Source organism: Thunnus maccoyii, chromosome 6 (genome assembly GCF_910596095.1).
Source record: "Thunnus maccoyii chromosome 6, fThuMac1.1, whole genome shotgun sequence".
In the NCBI taxonomy this organism is placed as follows: domain Eukaryota; kingdom Metazoa; phylum Chordata; class Actinopteri; order Scombriformes; family Scombridae; genus Thunnus; species Thunnus maccoyii.
The window spans coordinates 1,649,267-1,672,954 of NC_056538.1; the positions used below are offsets into that span (position 1 = coordinate 1,649,267).

General features: G+C 40.4%; 1 protein-coding gene across 14 annotated transcripts in view; it reads left to right on the plus strand.

The window, feature by feature from the left end:
- LOC121898858 (unconventional myosin-XVIIIa-like) overlaps nt 1–23,688 on the plus strand; it is a 156,807-nt gene that overhangs the window by 29,794 nt on the left and 103,325 nt on the right. For 6 of the 14 annotated variants that reach the window (XM_042414331.1, XM_042414332.1, XM_042414335.1 and 3 more), the window contains exons 2-7: nt 11,845–11,950; nt 12,352–12,384; nt 13,127–14,509; nt 20,531–20,596; nt 21,582–21,669; nt 22,208–22,314. In XM_042414331.1, the coding sequence (XP_042270265.1) occupies nt 11,912–11,950; nt 12,352–12,384; nt 13,127–14,509; nt 20,531–20,596; nt 21,582–21,669; nt 22,208–22,314 (1,716 nt within the window). In that variant the 5' untranslated portion in view covers nt 11,845–11,911. Of the gene's footprint in view, nt 1–5,255; nt 5,535–7,121; nt 7,658–11,844; nt 11,951–12,351; nt 12,385–13,126; nt 14,510–19,337; nt 20,125–20,530; nt 20,597–21,581; nt 21,670–22,207; nt 22,315–23,688 lie in introns of those variants that run through there. The other 8 variants (XM_042414329.1, XM_042414336.1, XM_042414330.1 and 5 more) reach the window with 6 other exon arrangements.

The following is a 23,688-nucleotide window of genomic DNA, read 5'->3' on the forward strand; positions in this document are numbered from 1 at the left end:
ATGTACTGTTACATCACTGCATTTCTCTCCTCACCCTTCATTCTTACCCCACCCTCTTCTTTAAGCTATATTTCCCAAGACGGCCTCGCCTGTAAACACCCCCCTAGTCCTCCTCCTCCTCCTCCTCCTCCCCACTGTCAGCTGGACCAAAGCTGTCATGGCTCTGTTCATTTCACAGCGCACTTTGTCTGCACTTAATCTATATTACTTTGGCATTCCCTCTCTACAATATCATGGCAGCCACTGGGAAATAATGGAGGCTTTGTGTGGCCTGTGTGAGGATTTCAAAAACATGTGGGTCATTTTCTGGTGCTCTGGCTCCATCTTGTGGTGCAGAAGTAGAGGTGGTTGGGGAAAAATGGCACTGCAGCAGATCACTAGATGGTTTGATCATGCTGCCTGGGGATGTGTGTCCTTGTGTGGGTGGATGTACTTTGTTGAAAGATTTAGTTGTTTTAGTAAAGACAGATTGGGGGAAACCTCACTGCACAATTTCCTCTAGCAAGAAAAACTCAGCAGCTTTTTATACCCACAGGAATCATTATCATAAAGCCTCAGATCTAAAGATGGTGTACTACTGGATAATACTCACTTCAGTTCATATATATTCACAACTAAGTTCATGTGTACAGAGGAGTTGGAGTTTTGGATGTACAAAGAAAGTAAGACATTGCCACTAGGGCTGCAACTAAGGATTATTTTCATCAACGATTTATCTGCCGATGATTTTCTCAATTCATCTTTTTGTCTATAAAATAGTCAAATAGAGAGAAATGCATATTAAAGTTTTATCTGATCAACAGTCCAAAATCTAAAGAGGTTCAGTTTACTATCATGTCAGACATACAAACGCTTCAAATCCTCACATTAGAGAAGATGTAGTCATCAACTTTAGTGTTTCCTTAAAAAGCAACAAAAACGATGATTTTATTATCAACATAGTTGCAGATTACTTTTCTGTCGATCTACTAATTATTATATATATCATTAATTGACTTATTGTGCATCTCTAATTGCCACTGAAGTCACATGCTTCAAGTCAGTGTTGACTCCTTCAATATTTAACCAAAACACTGACCTTTCCCTGATCTTTACAGAAAATGTTGAGTTGCCTAAACATAACCCTGCAAGCCTTTAGCCATGCTTCAATTGCTAGGAGCATGCAGACATCAGGGCTGCCTGCTAAACAAAACCCTATCTGAAGTTTAACTAGGCATTGCTCGCAGCTCTCCCTCAGACTTTTGGGTAACATTCACAATGTCAGGACTGTGCACTTAGTCTATACCCCAACTGATTGTCAATAAATTCTTTTGCTTAAGACATCCAAAATTATCCTGATATTTCTGCTCCAAGATTTTTCCATAATAAATTGGCACCATGAACAAGATCTCAACAGAACTGAAGGTAACTGGTAGGTGCAAATCTATTTTATTTTGCCTTGCAATGTCTGTGTTTGATGAGATCATAAAGAAAAGAGAGAGAAATCAAGTGAGCAAAAAAAAAAAAGGTTAACTTGATGTGTTGTCTGAAATAGATTAAATTAAAAGCTGGTGTCAGTGGTCGGTTATGACATTTGAAACTCCCCCCTTGGGTGTTGAGGGTTTTTTTCTGGACCAACTTGGTGGTAGGCCTATTTCTGTGTAATTGAACTCTGTTGTGTGAGTCTACAGGCTCTTTTACACAATGATTCCACATTGTAGCTGTGCCGGCTGTCCCATGTGTGGCTCTGGCTACCTCTGTAGCTGGCTTATTGGCAGAGCAACTCTGCCACCCAACTCCGTGTCTGTACCTTTTATACAGAACAGTGAGGTGGAATAAAGGCGCAGCATTCCCGCCTTGAATAGGCTGTGTAAAAGGGGCTTATGTCCACAGTGAAAGCTTCTAGGTGCTGATAAACAGTGTACATGGGCTTATTTATTATGAATGAATAAATGGATATTCTCAAATTAAAAAATAAATCAGACTAAAAGAGAGTGGAGACTTTTGGATGCTGCAACAGGATTTACTGATTTGCATGTGTGCGTCACGAGTGACCGTATGAAGAGTCATTTGAGGACTGTAAGCTGCGAATGGCAGAGAGGATGACAGACCCAAATAAAGGAAATCAGGCCTAGGATTTCAAATACATGAGGGAGTATGTGTGAGAGTGGAGGGAAATTGCTGTTTTGCTGCAAGTCACATTCCTTTGTTGGAAAGTGAACTGCAGACTGGAGCGGCAGAAATGACGAAAATTAAAGAGCGTCAATCTAAGGATATTGTGGCGAGTGCTAAGGCAATGATATATGGCAGGGCAAAATACCAGGAAAATCACCCACCAACCCCAGACAAGCTGTTAACTTAAACATTGTTAATATGCTAGTTCCAAATCAGTCATTAAAAAGCAAAATGAGTAGTGAAAGTGTTGAGGATAGCGGAAATAGCAAGGTTTCATTTCTATCCAAAACTGCAGACTAACAATCGCACAGATGAGAAAGGTGTAGAGATGATAGACGATGTCTTGTTTCTTGCCCAAGCTGTGTTAGCAGAGAAGTGGAGGTTGCCTCTGGTTCAGATTCAGAGCAGGAAGAGACGCCCAAAAGGGAGGAGCCTGGAAACGAAGGGAAGACCATCATTGTAGACACTCCCCTCACAGAGGGAGAGATAGAAACATCAGCTTCATATGCAGGTCCTGCTCCGAAAACAGACAAAGAAACCCGCCCTCCTACAACAAGGGCACAGGCTCAGAGGCAAAGGAAGAATTTTCATGTTAAGATAGCACCTACAATCATGATAGGTGATACGCCTGTTTGCAAACAATGGACCCCATCTGAAGTTATGGACATAGTTAGGGAAGCCGCTAATCCAATTACATGCCCAGATGAATATCTATGGTGGCTTACCCAAGTGTGTACTGTTTACAACTGTTTAGTGCTTGATGTGAAGCAGCTGATAATGTTCACATATGGGACTGAATGGATGCTGTGTAAAGAGGAATTTGACTTCCCTGCCAATGGCCTGCCAATGGCCTACAAATAAAACACTGATTGATCGAGTAAGCAACGATGCCATAGCAGCCAGTATAAAATGTGTACGAGACCACAATGATTGTTTGCAGGTTATTCAGATTGTGCAGGGCAGTGAGGAGCCCTCGCCGGATTTCATTCAGTGGTTCATCATGATATAGATAAAACAAAATTTAAAGCCACATATTGCCGCAGCATGCAAAGTGTCTGTGGTGGATTGGCAGGACAAGAATTGGAAAGCAACAATAAATACAATAATGCAGTTGCATAGAAGCTAAGTTTTCTCACGGAGTAGCTCTTTTGCAGGTCCTAAACAGATGATGTAAACATGTAAACAAAGATTATAAGCTTCACAAGAGGAGTGGACAGCAGTTCTATGATACTTCTAATTGACAGAAAAGAGGCAATTGTCACAGATGTGGCAGACCAGGCCATTGGGCCCGGGAGGGTAGATCGCGCTGAGGAAAATTCCACAACACAAAACGTGATTGTACAATGTTTGGCTGTCCGCATGCTCAAGCACCCCCCACCTCTATAAGATTTCGAGGGGCAGCAAACAAATCCCAATCAGGCATAGGGAGGCCATGGAGAAACAGGATCAGAGCAGCAACCTAAATTACAGGCAGCAACAATTCGGCTTTCTGCTTGTCCTGTGGAAGATCCAGCTGTGCCAGTTGAGGTTAAGGGTACTCCAGTTGATATTTGGTTGCTAGTGGAGCTACCATTTCAGCAGTAAGAGCTAACAACTTTGTACACCAACTTCTAACTTTGCTACCACAGTAGGAGTTGACAGTATTACTATGGTAGAGCCCATGTCTAAAAATTCTACTATAATTGTTGAAGGTTGAGATGTACAGCATTCTTCCTTATCTCTGATAAAAGCCCCAATTAATTTAATGTGGTGAGATTAGTTATGTGAGCTGGATGCTGTCATTCACTCTAGTCCAGATGAACAGTATCTAACCATTCCTTGATAACAGAGCCTCACAAGAATTTCAATTCTTAGAATCCACTGTTGATTTTTGTATTGCTGGACTTTGGCAGATTTTAATATGCAACATATTTTCAAGGTGTCAAACTTGGTGTCATGCATCAAGTTCCTAAAACATTGCCAGCGTGTGCATCGTTGATGCCTGCTATGAGACCTGTCTTGCATTGTCATTGCACAGTACCATTTAACCCTTCAGATGAGTACAAGCAATTGGCTGATCCATGTGTAAATACACTAGAGTTGTTCACGGCTCCCCTTCAGACTTTTGGGTAGCATTCACAGTGTTAGACTGTACCCCAAGTGTCTCCTTAATCGATAAGTGTCAATAAATTCTATTGCTTAAGTCATCCAAGGTTTTCCTGGTATTCTGTTCCAAGATTTTTCCATAACACTGACACCAAACTATCTCTTTCTAAACCCACAAGAAAGTTTGACCTGGAGGACAGACACAGAGGGGGCAGTTGACTGACTGCTTCCTGCTTCATGTGCAAGGAAAAAGCTGCAGACAAGTTGCTCAGCCTCAGTGTGTATATCCACACCTACTTCTCTGCTATTGTAATGGGAAATGTGAATGCTTTGATATGTCTGTTTGACTAATAATTTGAACTCTTACCAACTTTTGGAAACGCCCCATTCTGTCAGAAAGACACCAGATGCAGCCACTTTTAAGGGCGGGTGTCTTGCAGACCTTGGGAAGACTGCAAAACACCCGAATATATGTGCATGTTTTATTGACTCAGACCTTTAATCCTTGCCCATAATGTCTTTTGAAATCCTTCAAAATGAGTTTATTGATGAAGTTGTCATCAATAGATTTTAATATTTTTAAGGTTTGTCAGTTTGCACTCAGTAAATATTAAACCTAACCCATTATTACATTCATTACAGGGATGCATTATTATTTTCCCCCCTTTTTGTTGCATCCACCATTTATCCAACTTGTGGTGGATTTTATATTACAACTTGGAAACTGTTAAACGGAAGCTTGAAGTTAGGGTTAGTCCTGCTGTGATGCCTGCAACTTGTTTCTTTAATTGAATCATCAGTTAAACTGAAACTTTGTGTCCAACTGAACAGAGCTTTTATGTGAAATAAATAACCTGTTTTCTAATAGGATAATTTTCTTGTCTTGTTTCTTGGAGGTTTTCATTCAAATGAAAACTATTTGAAAAATTAGTTAAGTTTTAGAGGCAGTATCAGGAGAATGATGAGCTGTTTTACCTTCACTATAAGCAGTGAAGGAAGCCTGTGCATTATTTCCGGTAACATGTTGCTTCTGTTTTTCTTTGCGCTGTCTTCCTTTTGAAATGCTCAGGCTTCTTCCTCTATGCTGCACGAAACAGTCTCACACAGGAAGACAATAGAACTTACAGCACACACTAAAGTCCAGATGGACAAAATGTAATAGTCCTGTGTATTTGGTGAAACAGATGATAGGAAAGCAGAGAGAGCACACAGCTGATGAAACGGGAGAGAGGCTTTTGGTGGAATTTGAGGTACTGGACGTGGGATTGAATATGATGATTGGACGAAGTCTAAAGGTATGTTACCAGTAGATCATCATAACTCTAGTTTCAATGAAGGGATCATAAAGGTAATTATAACTTGAATGTTTCCAATTATAACAGTGAGGAACATCTGAAATCCCTCTTTGGGGTTGAATAGTGCAACTCCATTAATGCCTTTCGACCTACTTTCATATCTTTTAAGCTAGTCTGAGGTTGTAGTATGAGGTTGTATTAAAAATGAGTGACAGAAAATTATATTGTATATCGTATATTATATATATATATTCTGTAAAACAGAAATAGCATAGCCAACTGGTGGTTGCTAGAAAGAACAAAACTCCCTTCAAAAATCAGACAGTTTAATATTGCTTTGACATGAATAAGCATGACTCACCAAGTGTAACACTGTGCAACTTATTGTTAATTGGTCGTAAATTCAGCATAGAAGTTAATACATAAAGTTTCAGTTATATTAAGAAACCATTCTGTCATACTCCATATTGTTATTTTGGATCCTCTGTTAGTTTGCCCCAGTGTATTCTCTCTAGTGTTGAAACAGTCGGTCAACTGACAGAAATGTTGATAATCCATGAATCATCATTTATCAAGCTAAAATGTCAAACATATGCTGGCTCTAGCTTTTCAAATGTGATAATGTATTGGCTTTCTTTTTGTTTTATATCATTGTAAATTGAATATCTCAGGTTTTTTGACTGTTGGTTGGACAAAACAAGACATGAGGATGTCATCTTTCACTTTGAGAAATTTTGCTGTTTTGTATCTTAGCCATGGTTAGCCAGGTTAGGTGTGTTAGCAGCACGGTTTTTAGAGATGGCAATGTCAATCTGTCAATTCACTGCTTTAGTCTGGACTCAGATATCTCAACACTTTTTGGATGGATTATAAAGACATTCGTGGTCTCCAGATGATGAACTATAATTATTTTTTACTCTGACTTTTCCTCTTCAAATACCTGCAAACTAATGACATTCACATCAACCTCAGCTGTACTTTGTGTGTAGTGCTAATTAGCAAACAGAGTTGATGAACATAGTAAAAGTTACCTGCCAAACATCAACATTGTCTTTGAAAGCATGTTAGCATGCTGACTCATTTAGCCAAAGCACAGCCGCACAGAGCTGCTAGCATAGCTGGAGACTGTTGAGGTATGTTCAGACCAAGTGCAAAGCAAAGTTTTTGCCTTGTGTGGATTTGAATTTCACTCCCCTTTTATTTGCCCCAAACAGCTAATACCACCGACTGTACAAATGTTAGCTCTAGCCAAGTGGCATCACTAAGTCTCACTTTAAGTTTTCTCTCAAGTTAAATCATTCTTCTCTATTGCACTGCCCAGGTCAAAATTGCTTCCAAACATGTCTTTCTATATGTTTTATATGCAATAGCGCTGCCTTCAAAATTAGCTTCACATTCTTTACTCACCTTTAGTACTATTTTTTTTAAACATTTCAGAGACTGAACAATGATTCCATCATGAAAACAAAATGATTAGTTGATAATGACAATAAACATTAATTGCAGCCCTAGTTACCTCTTCCTTTTGGTTATTCTACCCAAAAGTAGGCTAATGTCTGTGGCTGGACTCCATATCTAAAGGAGCACCAGCAAGCTACAGCTGCTTCTGAGACTCCCTGAATGCACCGTGATGTCAACCCCCTGTATTTTAGTACAGTATGTCTGACTTACAAGATAAGCAATTGTACACAGTACTTTCTCAATCACATTAACAGACGCTCACACACACAGACACACATGCACACACACACGCACAGAAGCAGCTGAGATGACAGCAACTGCAGCAGCATGTGTGGAGCTGCAGTGTGACTGCTGATTGGATTGTGTAGGTGGTGGTGGGGGGTCATGGCAGACCTGTCCGGGCTGGAGAGCAGAGGGTCCTATTTTTACCCCCGCTCAACACCCTCATATCACGACAGCTGTCCCCACATCTCCTGTCTGTCCAGTGTCAGGAATAGCCGGCCTATCAGAGCGCTCCCCTTCTCCTCGGCCCTGCTGCTCCACTCTCTACTCTGCGTCTCCAGCCGCTCGCTCACCTCTTCTGCTTTGGTCAGTTTTGAGTCCAATCGGTGACTTCTGGGGACAGTTTGGATACAGGAGCTGTGAAATTACTTCACTAACAGGTAGAAAAATTCATGGTAACTTTTTAACAGAAGTGGGGTGTTATGTAGAAAATCCATGACAAGCAAGGGGCCTCAATGCACCACAGCCAGTGACACTATTTTTAGATCGGGGTTAGCTGAGGGGGGGAGCTTGAGCCGTTTTGAAAGTAGCATTTTACAATAACAGCCTTTGTGTCATTGTAACAGTTCCCCTTTTCCTGCTTGTATGTTAATCAGTAAGAAGTGTGTGGAAGGTTGGTTGGACTGGTTTGAAGAGATGGTTAATGTAGGCTTTTTGGTTCCTTGCACAGTGGGCGCTCATGTGCTGTGTATGATTTGGTGGAGAATGTAGTTGGGACTGAAATTTAGTTAGCTTTTATGTTGTACCATTGGTTTTCATGGCTTTTGTAACATTTATTGTGTTAGTTAAGGCATTTGATAAGGACTTCATTTGTAATTATGATACTTTGACTTTGAAATGTTCAGTTTGAAGTTTTTTGGTCTTTCAGATTTTGGTTAGAATATATGCTTTTATAGGTGGGTGTTCATTCAGTATTGTTAAGGCAGAATGTTATCATGATGATATGATGTTATTATCATTCTACAAGCTTTATTGTTCAAATTAATGATTCTATGCAAATTATAATTAAAGATGGACTAATAGATTAATCATTGCATCTCTAGTTTGGTCTGTTTAATGCAGCAGATCTTTGAATATCAGTTTGATTATTTTATATTTTATTTTGCATGTATCTGCCATATGTTACTGTATATCAATAGCTCAAAAATCCTAATTATAATTATTATTATTTCCACCATATTGCCGTATTTTCTAATATTATTCACCCAAATTAAATGAATTGAATTATGGCCTGTTGTTACTGGACTACCTGGGAAGCTCATGTGATGTAGGAATTCACCTCTATATTTTTGTTTCACGTACACATTGTATTCACAAATCCCAATGATTTCTCCAGATACATTCGAAACATAATTGATCTTCATTTTAGATCAATTATTAGCCTCCAGAATTTGCAGCCAAAATGCAACCAGTCATTAATAATGTCCACTTCAGTCTCCATTAATCTGGAAAAAAACAAGGAATTTGTGCAGTAAATTCTGATATACTCAGGGCATTTTCACATCTGTCTTGTTTAGTTTGGTTGAATCAAACCCTGGAGCATTTTCCCCCTTGGTGCGGTACATTTGGGCAGGCGTGAACACCTCAATTGCACTTGGGTGTGGACCAAAACAACCGGACCGAGATCACCTTTTCAACAAGGTCTTGGTCTGGTCACAAACAAACTCTGGTAGGATTTGTAGCAACTCATCCACTGATTTGGACCAAAGCAAACAAAATAAGGTGTGAAAATGCCTTCAAATTTCTGATATGTCAACTCACACTGAAGTAATATGATCAGATGTGTTGTGTTGGTGAAATTTTGGAGATAGTTTTCATCCCAGGTGTTGATGTGTCTGTTTTTCATGTCAGGTCTGGTTAGGTTTTTCTGTGGGTCTGTTGTGAATCAGACCACTACCCCAGATATTACTAGCCACTATAACAGGATTTTAGCCTATAGACTGTCAACATTCTGTCAGCAAGAAGCTTCTTGTTTCCAGTGGGATGCCATGTGTGAGTTAGCTTTTTGTTTTATAGATATATTAACTGATGATATCCCTGAGGACAGATTACCATGCAAACTTTTATCAGGGATCTAACTGATGTCATATTCCAAGGTTAGGATTTAGTCAGTAAATTTAAATGAAATTTAGTCATATCCTGTGTAAATTTGGTAAGTGAAGCACAGACTTAGGGTCATATGAGGTCCACAGGTAATACCAGTCCAGAGAGAAAGGGACATTAATTGTACAAGGTAATAAGTAAGGCAGTAAGGAGTTTGTGTCCAATGAACCACTGCATCTGATGCTAAGTAAACACAGGCCACAATACCATTGTAGAGCGTAATTCAGAAGAAGAAGAATCTGCTTTTTACACTGTATGCAGATAATATGGATGTGTGGAGATCAATGAACACCTCTCTGTTTCAGGCTGCTCCATCATATAGTAAATAGAACACACTGGGTCTTAAGAATAATAGATATGAATTTAAAATTATTAAATAACAGCTAAAAAAGTAAAGTTATTGAATTTGAAATATCATATACATTGTTCAAAATACTGGCTCATTTTTCATATGCATTGTATATGTGTGTGGCTTATTCTTCTAAGATGAGGTGGTTCATGAGTCAGACAGTTATGTTCTCACATCACAGCAGAGTGACTGAGCAACATACTGTCATTGTGCTATAACAGTCTACAGTGTCTTCCCTGTGGTCATGTCCCTGTGTTTTGTATGTATGAATGGTGATAGAATGCTGTTGGTAACGGGTGTATCATTTGAGTAATAATAGTTGTCTTTTCTGTTTGAATATAGATTTCTATTATGAAAGCATTAGTAGTCATTATACTTTACCTTCAGATTCAAGCAAGTTCATTTATGAGGTGAAACAAATGGAAAATAAGTTAATCAATTTCCTATCCAGACAAAGCATCATGTTATGAAATGTGCTTACACTCCATGTTTTCCAGGGTGACACGTAAATAGTTTGTAACTGGTGTCCAATTGTGACACATACAGTCAAGTCTTATTTGTACAGCACAGTATCACAAACAAGATGAATGAGATGTATGTTGTATGAGTTCAGCGCCCCTCCCAAGTGGGGACCTATTGGCCTTGTTGGCCTTTCTCTGATAGACTACACTGGCACACAGCCCTACAGTACCTCTTTCTAATCCAAAAATAAGCATGTTAGTCAGTGTGCTAATTCAGTGACCACCGATAAAGCCCACTAACCCAGAGCCAGACCTGGACAATGTCCCGCTCCCTGTAAAAGCTGTTGTGGAGGGACATCAAGGTTGTTGATGTTCCTTTTGTTTAGTCAAAGAGAAGCAGTCCCAGGCAGAGGTGAGTTGTTTTTGGTGTACATATAAAACAGCCTTGACTTAACTCTCAGATTTACAGTGTAAACTTCAGGTATGGCTTCAAAAAACTTTTTTCTGAACCATTCCAGAACTGCCCTGAAAAATTGTGACTGCTATTCTCAAATTGATCAACTGAACTATTGTACTTCTATAAATGTAATCAGCTCAGCCTATGATACTATGACTGTTCCTGATAGTGAGTGACAACTGAGGAAGGGAAGGCATAATGAAGGCAGGGAAGGTGGTAATGTTTGCTCCTGTGTCAGAATAAAGTTCAGAGACAGTATAGCGATGGGAAAAAAAATTCTCTGTCCAGTCACATAAAACTGATATACTGCATCACATGAATGCGATTTATAGAATTTACTCAAAATATAGTTTTTGAGCATGAAGCACCCACCCCCGTAGACTTGAAAGGTGCCTGTAGGCTTGCTTCCAGACAGAAGGGAGGCTGTGTTCATCTTGAATTCATGTTGGTTACAATGCATTTCAAATAGGAATAGGCAATATGTACAGAATCCTCCTATTGATATATACTGTACAGTCACAAAATATGGCTAACTACTGTGCTGCTGCCTCAGTATGACAACTCTTCTATCCTAGCTCAGTCATTGGCTTAACTTCTATAAACAAAAGACGCATAGCTGAATAGACATTTGATGCAAGTTTACCATGATGTATTGATGAAGATAAAGAGAATTAAATGAAATGTAACTGTTGATGTGCCAAGGCAGACAGTATGGTTAACATTGTGGTCATGAAAATGTTAGAGCAGTTTTGAATACTCCTGCATATTATTTCTAGGGGATGATCTTGGTCTGTGGCTTTGGCCACAAGTATGCATCACCTTATGAGGGCTTGTGGCATTTTGTTCTTTGCTTTTTAAAAGATACGAGGGTCAAATGTTCACAGTATGTGTTTTTGTTCAGCAGTGTTTCTGAGTCCGTTGTGCTACTTGTGTACATTTCAGTTAGATGATAATCTTTGATCTCTGTTATGAATTTGAAGATTTTACTTGATCTTTTTGAGTGTGGGTTACTTTAGTAGTGTGTGTTTTCATTTCTCAAATCTCGCTCTAATTCTCTAATCCTCTACTTCTCCTAGAATTTGTTCATTGCTTTGTCATTGACATGACATTCTGCCTACACTGGAAAATTCAATGATCTCTGTGGCTTCATTTCTTTTCATCTGTCTATGTGTATTTTCACCATTTTTCCTCACCCAGCTCTCCTCCTCCTCCTCCTGCTGCTCTCATCTCATCCATCACGGCCCATGACAGCAGATCAGCCGACATGGCATTCTCATCTCGCTTTTCCTTCTGGGAGCAAAAGGGAAGTCTCACTTGGACATTTCATGAAGCACTCTTAAACTGCATGGTGTTACAGTGTTTTACACTGAGTATTAACACGCGTGGCTTCAAATGTTTGCCCATATCACGTTAAGAATTTGATGGTGCTCACTCTCATGTTGTAGTTATCCATTTGTTTGAATCACCTATGCAATTTGGTGGACACTTTTTACTAAAGCACTTAACACTGCTGTGAGTGTATCCATTTTTACTTCATGACATAACTGGACTGAGTGTTTGTATCTAAAGAAGGAGGTTAAAGATGGCTATCACAAATAATTTCAGACTTTGCATGGTTTGTGCTTTGCACGGTGTGTGATGGACAACAGCCTTATGTAGTGTGGAGGTTTTGATCTACTTTTCTTTTTATATCGACACCTTCAGATCAAAGAAGAAAACAAGCCAGGCAGCAAAAGTGTAAGTGAATATTGGGTTTTATTAGAGAGGCTTAGTACTACTTGTTTATACATTTTTCTGGTCATGACAGAGTCATGTTAAGGCTATCCTGTGTCTTCAACAACTCAATTCAGGTCTTATGTCTTATCTAGATCTTCTTGATCAAGATCAAAATCCAATTTTCTGCAATCTTATATATATGTTTTTGATAGAACTCCAATCAGTAGAGGTAGAGGCGTGCTGTAGATTTGTATGTTTTGCAAAGCAGTAGGTTTTTTTTGTACCAAGTTTCTAATGGTACTCTAAAATGCTCTATAGTAAGTGTCCTGCACACCATCTTCAAGTATTCTAACAGTCAGACATTCTTTGTAGTGCTTAAATAAAATGTCATTTGTCATATTTGGAGTTGTGTGTTTTGTACAAACTCCCCAAAATGTCATGTGATATTGCAAAAAATCAATTGGTATGCATGTTAGGGTTAGAGTTAGTCTTTAACTCTTAACTCTTGCTAGTTAATGGTTAGACACAGTGACTGCAGACATATTCAGCTCAACAAAACATACTGCACCAACTTTTTGGTCACTGAACATGTCAACTACCATGAAAGCACTAATGTCAAAACTAAATGAACCAGCTTTTTAAATTGTGCAGGATAAATAAAGACAAGTAACTTTAGAAGCTCAGCATAAAGAAAGACGTGATGTTTGGATTTCCATTCATCACTCACTCTCTCATACCTACTCTCTTTCCTCTTTGTGAGTAGCCAGACAGTGATGGGCTGTCCAACCGGGCCAAGTCAGTGCCAGCTCTAGACCCCGGCAGGGGATTATTCCGGGCAAAAAGCCCCCCACCAGTTGCCCCTACAGAGTTGGCAAGGCGGGTCAGGAGTCCCTCCCCACCTAAAGTCAGGACACCTGTTACAGTGCCAGAGCGCTTCAAAAGCCCTGAGCCACCACCAAAGATGGCAGAACGATTTAAAAGTCCTGAGCCACCACCAAAGATGGCAGAACGATTTAAAAGTCCTGAGCCACCACCAAAGATGGCAGAACGATTTAAAAGTCCTGAGCCACCACCAAAGATGGCAGAACGATTTAAAAGTCCTGAGCCACCACAAGCTTCACTGAGCCCAGCGCCAGTTATGAACAGTGAGCGAGAGCAAAATGGCATTATGGGTAAAAGCGCAGTCAATGGTACTGCCAATGGTAATATCAAAGGTCCATGCACCAGCACCAGCCACACGGATACTGCAGATGACCAGGGTCTAACACGCAAGAAGGTAGTGAAGGTGGTTCGTCGAGTTGTCAGGAAGGTCCTGCCCACAGAAGAGGAGGAGACCACTGCGCTAACACAACCATCAGAAGCTCCACAGGTAGCGAAGCCTGCTCCTGAACCAGTTAAAGTGGTGCCAGCACCAGCTTCAGTACCTAAGGCCCCAGGTCCGCCAGTGTTCTCTTTTAAACATGATGTCATCAAAACAGAAGATAAGGATGACATTTCTCGAGGGTTGAGTAACCTCATGGTCAGAGGTAGGACAAGGGACCCCCGCCCACGAATACGCAAGGATGAACGACCGGAGAAAATAGAGTTAGAAAGGAAAAATGAAGAGAAGAAGAAAGAGGAAAAAGTTGATCCAAAGGAGATAAAAGAGAAGAAAGAGGATAAACCCACCCCAAAGCCACAAGAGGTCAATTCCAAACCTAAAACCTCTGCTCCAGTTATACAGGAAGTCAAATCTCCCATGGTTGCTCCAACTGCTACCAGCATGGCTTCTGAAAAGCCAGTTCAACCTCCAACTTCTTCCAAGACCTCCCATTCCAGACCTTCATCCCTCCCACCAGTTGTTGGCTTTATCCCAGCGCCCAAGCCCTCAACTTTGTCTCCACCTCCTGGCTTCATACCTGCACCCAAACCAACTGCTGCCTCTAGATCCACCCCCTCCAAATCCTCCCCTCCAAATCCTCCTTCAGCCACCACAACAGCCCAGAAACCTTCCCCCCTCTCTCCTCCATCATGTTCCATCTCAACCCCTAAACCCGCTCCACTTGCAACTCCTGTGAGCCCTGCTCCTCCCCGTCCCAGTCCTGGTCCCCTGTCTCCCCCTCCAGGAGTCATTCCCATTCAACAGCCTGCTGTCAGAAAACAAGAGGTACTATGTCCACACTTTGCATGTCCAGCCAACATTTGGGACGTTGTTGTGGAAAGTGCGTGAGAATTTGAAGTGCATGTCTGAACTAAAAGAACACTTACAGACACCATAATGTGTGTAACCTCAGTGTGGCGAGTTTCTTGAGTTATTTAGGAAAAGTTAACTGAGAATGCTTTTTCTTTTGAGAACCTGGTGGAAGGGCCAAAGGATGGTGATGATAGTTGGTTGGATGGTTAGTCAATAGGTTCCTCCGTTATTTTTGTCAATGGGTACAGGCCTGGTTGGATCTCAGTTTTGGGTCTATGTTGAAGTCTGATTGCCAAGAATATATCTGTGGTCTCCAGAAGGTGACTTCTTAATGATTTTGGTCGTGCCCTGGCTTTTCATCTATTGCCACCTTCAGATAAATGTTTTTCTTATCAACATTTCCATGAAAAGGTATCTCCTGAAATAATGGCTGGATTGTCATGACATGTGCTCTGCAGCTTTTTGCTCTCAAGATGAGGGGATGTAAATGACCCAATACCTTTTCTTGTATTATATTATTATAGGACTATATTTTAAGACCAACAGCTGTAAATTTGTACAAATAGAAAACAATCAGTGTATTATACTGCATGTTTTCCCTGATGTATTAAGTCTGTTGGCCATTAGTATTTCAGGCTTGATCTTTTTGCCTTCAATTTTTAGACACTGAACAAGTCTTCTACCTCAACAGTCACTACTTTAACAGTAGCTGTAGATGGAGGAGGAAGTATTCTTTACATTCCACAACAGCAATTTCCCATCCTGGTGCCCTTTCAGTCAAAAACCCTTAATTTCCTTCTCCACTCACTCATTTCCTCACAAACATGGTTTTACTGTCAAGTTAATGACTTGTTTATTTGTCAAAGACTACAGAGGTTTGTGTGGTTTGGCAGTTTTTAGGAACTTGCTTTTTTTTAAGATTTATGAGCCTTACAACCTTTTCTTGGACAAAGTCTACCATCAAAACAACAAGGGAGGACAGATGCTTCTTTTCACCAATGAGATCTCACACAGCAGAATGAAGCTCATAAGCTCTGTGTCCCAGCTGAGGACTCTTTCAAAAGAGAGACTTCAGTGGCTTAGAGTTTCTAGTCACTAACAGTAGAGCCACATACTGTACAGCCAATTACCAGTGTGCATCCTGGCAGAGGAACTCAAAGCTGAGCCTATGAACAGGCACAAAGATAGCACAACTCTCCAGAAAGTTTACAGATGGCAGACATCGTTACAAAAAGCTGTTTTTCCTCTGCATTCTTGCTGAATTTGTGTAGCCACAGACATCACTGGGTCTTTGTTTACTACAAAGCCTCAACTCATGTGGCCTCAGACCAGTACAGGACTTTGAGAATCTATTGCTAGATTCAAAAGTTACCTTTTGCAGTTTTGTGTTGTGGGGGGTGGGGGGTTAGTTGATTGGAAATCCACAAAAACATTTTTTTTATTTGCCAGAAAGATATTGACTTCAGATACAGACACACCTCTCACATTGTATTTAGTGGCACAATATATGTATATGCAAGTTGCATTATAATCTGAGTTAAGGGCCTAAGAATGGTGATGCAAATATTCTTCTCTTATCCAAAGGATTGAATATTGGTGTGTGAGAGATTCACTGTTTTCTCCTGTGCATGCTGTTTCCAGCACCCTCTGGCATTTACTCCTGTTTTGGGAGAACTACTGACATGGTCTTTTTCAAATCAGACTGCACAATAACCTAAACTGTTTTTGTATTCTTGATGACAGAAGTGTGTGTGTGTGTGTGTATGCAGATAGTCTCCTGCAGAAACATAATTGAAGAATCTGTAGTTGTGACTGACAGGGTGTATGATTTGTAAGATTACATATCCATGTTTGTGTAAATTTTTGTGTGGCACTTTTACTCAGTTATTAATACATACTAACTGACTTCTGCGTTTACGGTGCATCATGATCACGTTTGCTCATTAGTCATAGGCTTTGCCATTAGCTGTATCAGTGCGCTTAGTGTCGATGTGTTGCTGCTTTGACCTGTAGGAGGCACCGCTCAGTCCCACCGAGGAGGCTCAGAGACGCCTGATGAGGATCTTCAGCGCCCCTGTAAATTACCCTGCTGGCCATCTGCATGTTATTGATGTCTTGTATTGGCTTTATGTCTGTCACTGTCTGTCTATGTCAACTCCAATCCCCTTCCCCCCAGCCCACCTCCCTCCCATCAATGATACTAGGTGTGGTCAGAGGTAAAACAGACTTGATACTTTCAACCACAGAGGGCAGGGAAACTATGCTTTTAAGCCTGGTGTTTAGATATTCTTATAAGTGATAGCTATCATGGTATGAACATTATAGCCAAATGTCATATCCCCTAACCTACCCAGTTAAATTGCAGAGAACTAATTGTCACTAAGTGCCATTAAGATCTTGTGAAATGGGGATTTAATCCCATTAATCCCCCCTGATCTCATGCTAATAGCCATGAATAACACCATCACAACCCTAAACAATTGTGCGTCCCTGCTGCTGGTATGAAATACATAGCACTGATCAAATAAAAATGTTTCTTGATTAAACTGTGCTAAGCATCACTACAGACAATGCCCTCAATCAACACCGCTGATGCTCCTCCCCACAAAAATCAGCATTATGAGCTTTTTGTTTCTGTGTTGTATTATATTGTACTATGTTTGTTTCTACATCTCAGAGTTGGCTTGGAGAACCTCAGCCTCCCTCACTTAGACAGTGATTGGTCCCCTTGGCTGTTTACCATCGGCCTGCATGCCTAACATGCTTAATTTATTGGTGTATGTTTACAGACACACAGCAGAGGAAAGTATTAGCAGGGTGTCTGTTGCCTTCCTGATGGGGGCAAAAGAGCAGAACAGTTGGTCTACCAGTTGTGACTCATGACGGAGTGAAATTTTATCCCCACTGCTGGTGTCCCGACTCCAACACTCTAACCCAGGAGTACTCAAATACAAATTTTAAAGGACCACAAAGACATTTTCAATAAGACAATTGTGTGTGTGTATATGTGTGTATATATATATATATATAAAATATATATATATATATGTGTGTGTGTGTGTGTGTATGTATTTATATTTATATTTCTTCAAATAAATCATGCCAAGACTTTGAACTTTGGCTCAAAAGGTGTGATAGCCAGACGGAGACACTGATGCAAGTGTTCATTGGTGAGTCAGCCGTGGTACTTGTTCTTCATCATGTTCATTGTTGAGAATGCAGACTCACGGCTGTAGTATGAACCATACATTGTGAGAATGTGAAGTGCCATCTTATATATGAGTGGGACATTAGCTGCAGCAACCATCTTTGTCCAGAAGGTTAGAGTGTCACAGTCAGCTTCTTTCAGTGCAAGGTTTTCCTGGAGGTCAATCAACTCATGTTGCAGAGAAGCAGCATTGGCCCCTGGAAAGATTTGTTGTGCTTCTGCAGAGAACTCTGTGACATTTCTGACCAGAAATGGGTTTCCAATGTACAGTAGGACTTGTTTTCCTAATCTGAAGTCATCAAAGTGAGTCTTGAAATTTTCAATCAGCTTCTCTGGGAACTCAACATGATTCTCAGGATTGTTATAATATTTAAGTATGCTTATAACTACATAATAGTCACTTATAAATCATTTACTCAATGTTTGTATTCTGCTTATACATGATAAATAGTGGACTTAAAGTGTTACCTTTTATGACCATTAACTTGAATAATTTCAACTTCTTTTCTGTCAGTTAGGTATCGTGGATGGCTCAAATGACTATGATACCCATGAGCCTCTTCTGCCATGGCCAAATTCACAAACACTTTGTTGTTGCAATTGGTTAGTTGCAGAATTTATCCAAAATAGACCCTGAATCTGAAAGTGCAGATTTAAATTACAGGTTTTTTCACTTCCGCTCACTGGTAGAGGTGGGAGTGCAACCAAATTTGGTTGACGTTTCATCTTAAAATGCTCCTTGAGAGTCGATCTCACCTTTATGTACACAGTCATGTACCCATAACAACACTGTTTACATAACAGTTACTCATCTGATGATTCAAACATGGTGGGGTTTCATGTCCATCCAAATGGTGAAGTGCTTCAACTGTCAGTCACCTAACTGTAAATCTGAACTGGGAACTAAAACCAGAGGCACCACCCCTTTTACTTCTGGAACCTGAACTGCTAAAACAGATTAAATGGACTTGTAGGGTACAGACCTATAATGATGTAACACCACTCATTTTCATAACACCAAATTAATGATTGATTAATGATTGCCCAGTTCTGATCTATCTAGTGATGATTTATTCTTTTCAGTTAATGGAACTCCACACTGGCTCAGCTCTTCACCTTTATTCCAGGTTTCCTTCCAATTACCTTCTCTCTAATGTGTCATTCTGACAGTTAACGATAACTCAAGCTGGTCTATGCTACCTTGTCATTTTCTCTCTGTATAGGATGATCAGAATAATTTTCACCCAGTGTAACTCAATCACATCCATTTTTCACTTTTCCATTACTCTGTCAAGCATCCATGCTCCTTTTTTGCTTCTGTGCACTGCATTTCTTCATCCAAAGTTCCATGTTGACCTTGTCTTTTTCTTTCCCTCCCCTTCTTCCCCTCATTCTCTTTCCTTCTCTCCATGCTGTACTCACAATGCTTTTGCTGGCTGTGATTGTCTCTCTGTGGCTGCTTTGTGGCTAAGTTGGAGCCGGCAGTCAGTGTTTCGTCTTCTGTCCAAGCCCCCGCCCCCGCCCCGGCGGCCCCGCTACCCCAGGGCCCTCTCCAGGTACCGCAGCCCTCCAGCCTTCCTCTGGGCCTCCTAACTGGAATTTGTACTCGTGTGGCTTGTTGGAGTGTAAGGCCCCCCCTTTCCCCCTTTACCCTGTCTGCAGTACTTCTAACATCTGTATTAGGCTGCCACCAATACAAAAATCTATAAGATTGAAGACAGTCAGTGTCTTCTTCTGATACATTAGATAAGATGTGGATTTTATTGTTTCATTTGTTGTAGTGTTGATCAGTGCTTCACTGCTTGTGAACAGGAAACCCTTAATATGAGTTGACTCCAGAACCACTTTTTCAGTGATCAGATTCCAAGTGATATTTTTAATATTTTATTATTAGTCTTACTTTAATTATGATCCTGGTTGTTGAAATATTTCTCTCTCCAGGTTTTACTTAAATAAGGTACACATGTCATAAACCTGTGTTTGCACTGAATGCACAGAAATTATAGTACATTGACATTTCTTACCGCATTTGATGATGGATTTGACTGCCAGTCCATTTTGCCTGACCCCAAAAGTCTGATCTCAATAGTCACTGAGATTCTTCACTTCACTAGTGAAGTGAGAATAATTCAGTCTAAAGCTTTTTGGCAGCTTTTTCATTGTTTTGTCATTGACATGAGCTGCAATTTGTGAGACAGTTGCATGACATAACTGCTTCTTTTCATGACCTGTTGGGTTGATAGAAGTCACCTGCATGGACTTAACAACTCTCTGTGTTGCCTCTTTTTTGAGGTTTGGCATGGTGATGGAGCAGTATACCATTACAGATGCATGTCCAGTGTCTCCACACCTGAGTAGGCAGTATCTGACTGGGATCTGTGTGAGTGTGGTGTGGCTATTTATTAAGTTCAGGTGCTCCCAGTGCATTGTTTTGTGTCACAATGAATCTTTGTTTATGACTCCAGCTCTTTTTTTGTTGTCATACAACCATTTTATTCCATGAATTTGTAAACATTTCACCAAGTGAAAGTGGAATATTAGAGCAGATTTACCATGAAGGGATCAGAACAGGTGCTTTCATAGATGAGTGTGCTTGTAAAGTAAACAGGATTTCTCTCTCATAGGTGTGCTGGATAAGTATGACAGACTACAGTCTGCAGATATGCAGATGATACCTCTGTTTATCTGTGTGCTTATCTATTTTATCTTACCTGTCTGTATGTGTGTCTGTATAACATTTGTTGCTCATATATAACTGTGACCTTTGACCTCTTCATGCTGGCCAGGGATCAGTGGAAGAGGACCCTGTGGCCCTCCTTCAGGCATCTCATGCTGCAGCTAAGCAATCCCAGGTCTGGCCTTCACTGTGCCTGAGTGTGATTCACCACCAGCTCATCTTAAAAACACACCCGTCCCACCACCCTAATTTTTTTCCCACTCATGTCCTGTGAAGAACCCCCCTACTCTGCCTCTGATTGGCTAGTACTTGTTGCCTTTGTTGTTTAGGTTTAGGCATGAGGAGTGAGATGGTTAGGGTAAGGGTAGAAATATCAGGGTCAGAGCCAATCAGAGGCACAGTAGGGTGGGTCTTTGCAGAATATGGGTGGGAAAAAAAAAACGCGTCACACCATCACCCTGCACTGTGGAGTGCTGTGCTGTGTTGTGCTCTCTCCCTTTGCTTGCGGAGTGCTTTGTTCCCTATTCACTTTTTCCCCATGAACATTATGTGAAATTAGAATCAATAATGATACTTTAATTTGTGTTTTGGGTGTACATTCCAAAACATTTTTTTACTGTTTATTTGCTTATTCTATTATTCTGCTTGAGGTTTCTTCCTGTTAAAGGGAGTTTTTCCTTACTGCTGTTGCCAAGTACTTGCTCATGGGGGAATTGTTGGGTCTCTGTAAATTAAAGAGTACGGTCTGGACCGGCTCTATGTGAAAAGTGTCCTGAGATGACTTTTATTGTCATTTGGCTCTATATAAATAAAATTGAATTAAATTGAATTGAATTATTCCTAAAATGTGTTTCTGTGATTTTATTTTTTTAACTGTGTCTTGTTCAAAGTTTCTCCCACACCCAAACATACACACTCTCCACCCTGAAGGAGCATGCAGTGCTCAGTGGAAGTGAGAGAAACCTTTTGAGTCCACTGTCATTCACTGCATGGTCATCCTCTTCACAAACTTTTCCTTCATAACCTTTCAGCATGTGCAGAACAGCTGTCTCAGAAAGACCCAGTGTGACTTTGAGTGGTCCAGTGGCGTAGCTTGATAACAGCAGTCTCCTTGTCCCTGCTGTCCAGTAATTTTTTTTGTTGTTCGTTCTGTTCTCCAGGTGAAGACTGAGGAGCAGATTGCAGCTGAGCAGGCCTGGTATGGATCAGAGAAAGTCTGGCTGGTCCACAAGGATGGCTTCTCCCTGGGTGAGAGGTTATTGCTTGACATATTTGCACTACGGTGTAGCATTTCCTGCTTTACCATTCCAGTGTAGGATTTAAATAAATTCCCTTTTCTTTTAATACACCATAACACTAGATTCCCAGAGAAGTTCTGGTAAAATCTAAGGAATGTTATGATGCGAGAAGTGCACTTGGAAAGCATGTACTGTGAAGTAGAGGTGTGGAGTTGGTTTGAACAGTAGTTAGTATTGTAATAGAGTTAGCATGTGCTATATATCTATATATATATATGATCTATTGATACATATGTACATGTTAATATTCATGGCAGTGGTGGAACAGTAGGTGTTAATAGGTTATCACTAATAGTTTTCTGTCAGCAGAGGGAAAAGGTTCTGTTGTCTCTTCTGATAATAAGTGACCTGAGAGGCTGGGGTTCTCTCTTTGTGGTTTTCTGTAGCTTCAAAGTTTGAAATACATTTTTTCTGCTGTAGTTTTGCATTTAATTAGCTAGTTAGCAGGCTAACAGCTAACAATGTTGTCCTGTCTTTTCTCTGCTCAGCCACCGTGGTGAAGACAGAGCCTGGCTCCCTGCCAGAGGGTAAGGTGAAAATCAAACTGGAGCATGATGGGACAATACTGGATGTGGACGAGGATGACGTAGAAAAGGTCAGTGGGAGTTGGCTACAAATGTTTAACGGTATAGTTGAAATCTGACCCAGTCCAGCAGCTCTTATGCACAGTCACATGTCATTATGCCAAAGGATGGCCAGTACAAAAATTCTATCACAGATCACAGTATTTCTACTTCTGTATGTGCATATATTATCTATTATCTTTTTTTAATTTGCATTGTATGGATATTTTCACCATTAGTTGAAGTCTCGTACTTTGTTTAATATTTCTTTTGTTTCAGGCACATTTGATTTTGATGTTAATAAATGATCCTTCAAGCCAGATTTTATTTTGAAATGACACAGTGTGAAGTTGTGGTTTAGTTTGCTTATTGAGCAGGGACCATATACAATAGAATAAAGTAACTGCAGAGCTAGCCTGAAGCTACATGGCATCAACAGTCTCTGGGCAGCAGAAGGGAGGTCTTCTCTCCACCTGTCCCTCAGTCTGTCTGAGAGACCCTCAGAGGCAGAGAGTCAGACAGCCACAGATGGCCACAGAGGACACTGACAGCTGCCAGGCATGATGAGATAGGTGGAGGACAGGTTCAAAGGGACTGTTGGGAAGTTTGAAATCTAAAGATCTGTTAACTGGGACCAAACAAATTAATGTTGTTGCCAAGATTTTGACAGTAATGTTCTAAACATCAGTACCCAGAAGATGGAACAAGGACTAAGTCGTTTGGTTGATGTAATATCATTGACCTCCCTGTTTATGGTCTGTCTAAAAATCTGCAGAATCAGTACCAGTGTACTGGAAAAAAGGGAAGAGAGAAGATGGAGAATAGCTCTCTTTACAATGCTACAACAAAACCTACAGGCATCCAAAATGCTGTTCTTATCAGTCGGCTCTCTAGACAGTACAGTAGCCAGCATACCTGATGATAAATATCCTACATTCTCTAATGATCAACAAGTCTCATGTTCAGAGCAAAACCAACGATGAACTGATGTACTAACAAGTATTGTGTGTGTATCAAAGCCTGATGTATCTTATTCCTCTGTGCCGTAGGGCTCCATAGTTGTCCAAAAACTATTAAAAAGATATCAGTGAGTCACACTGTTGCACCGGATGACATGTTCCTTCATTACCATGAAAACACACACTGTAGTTTATTTTGACTCAATCCCACACACACCGTTCTGCTGCCAGAAATACTCACCAGAACACCAAATGTGGATTCATCCACTGCTGAAAATTGTTCTAGACAAAAACACAATTTCCTCCTGTTTAAGCAACGTTTGTTAAAAGCTACAGTGAGTAGTTGTTTAAGGAAATTACTGAACCTTTTTTAAAAATTAAACCAGGTATAGTACCAGTCAAAAGTTTGGACACACTTTCCCATTTGGGAAACTTTTGACTGGTATT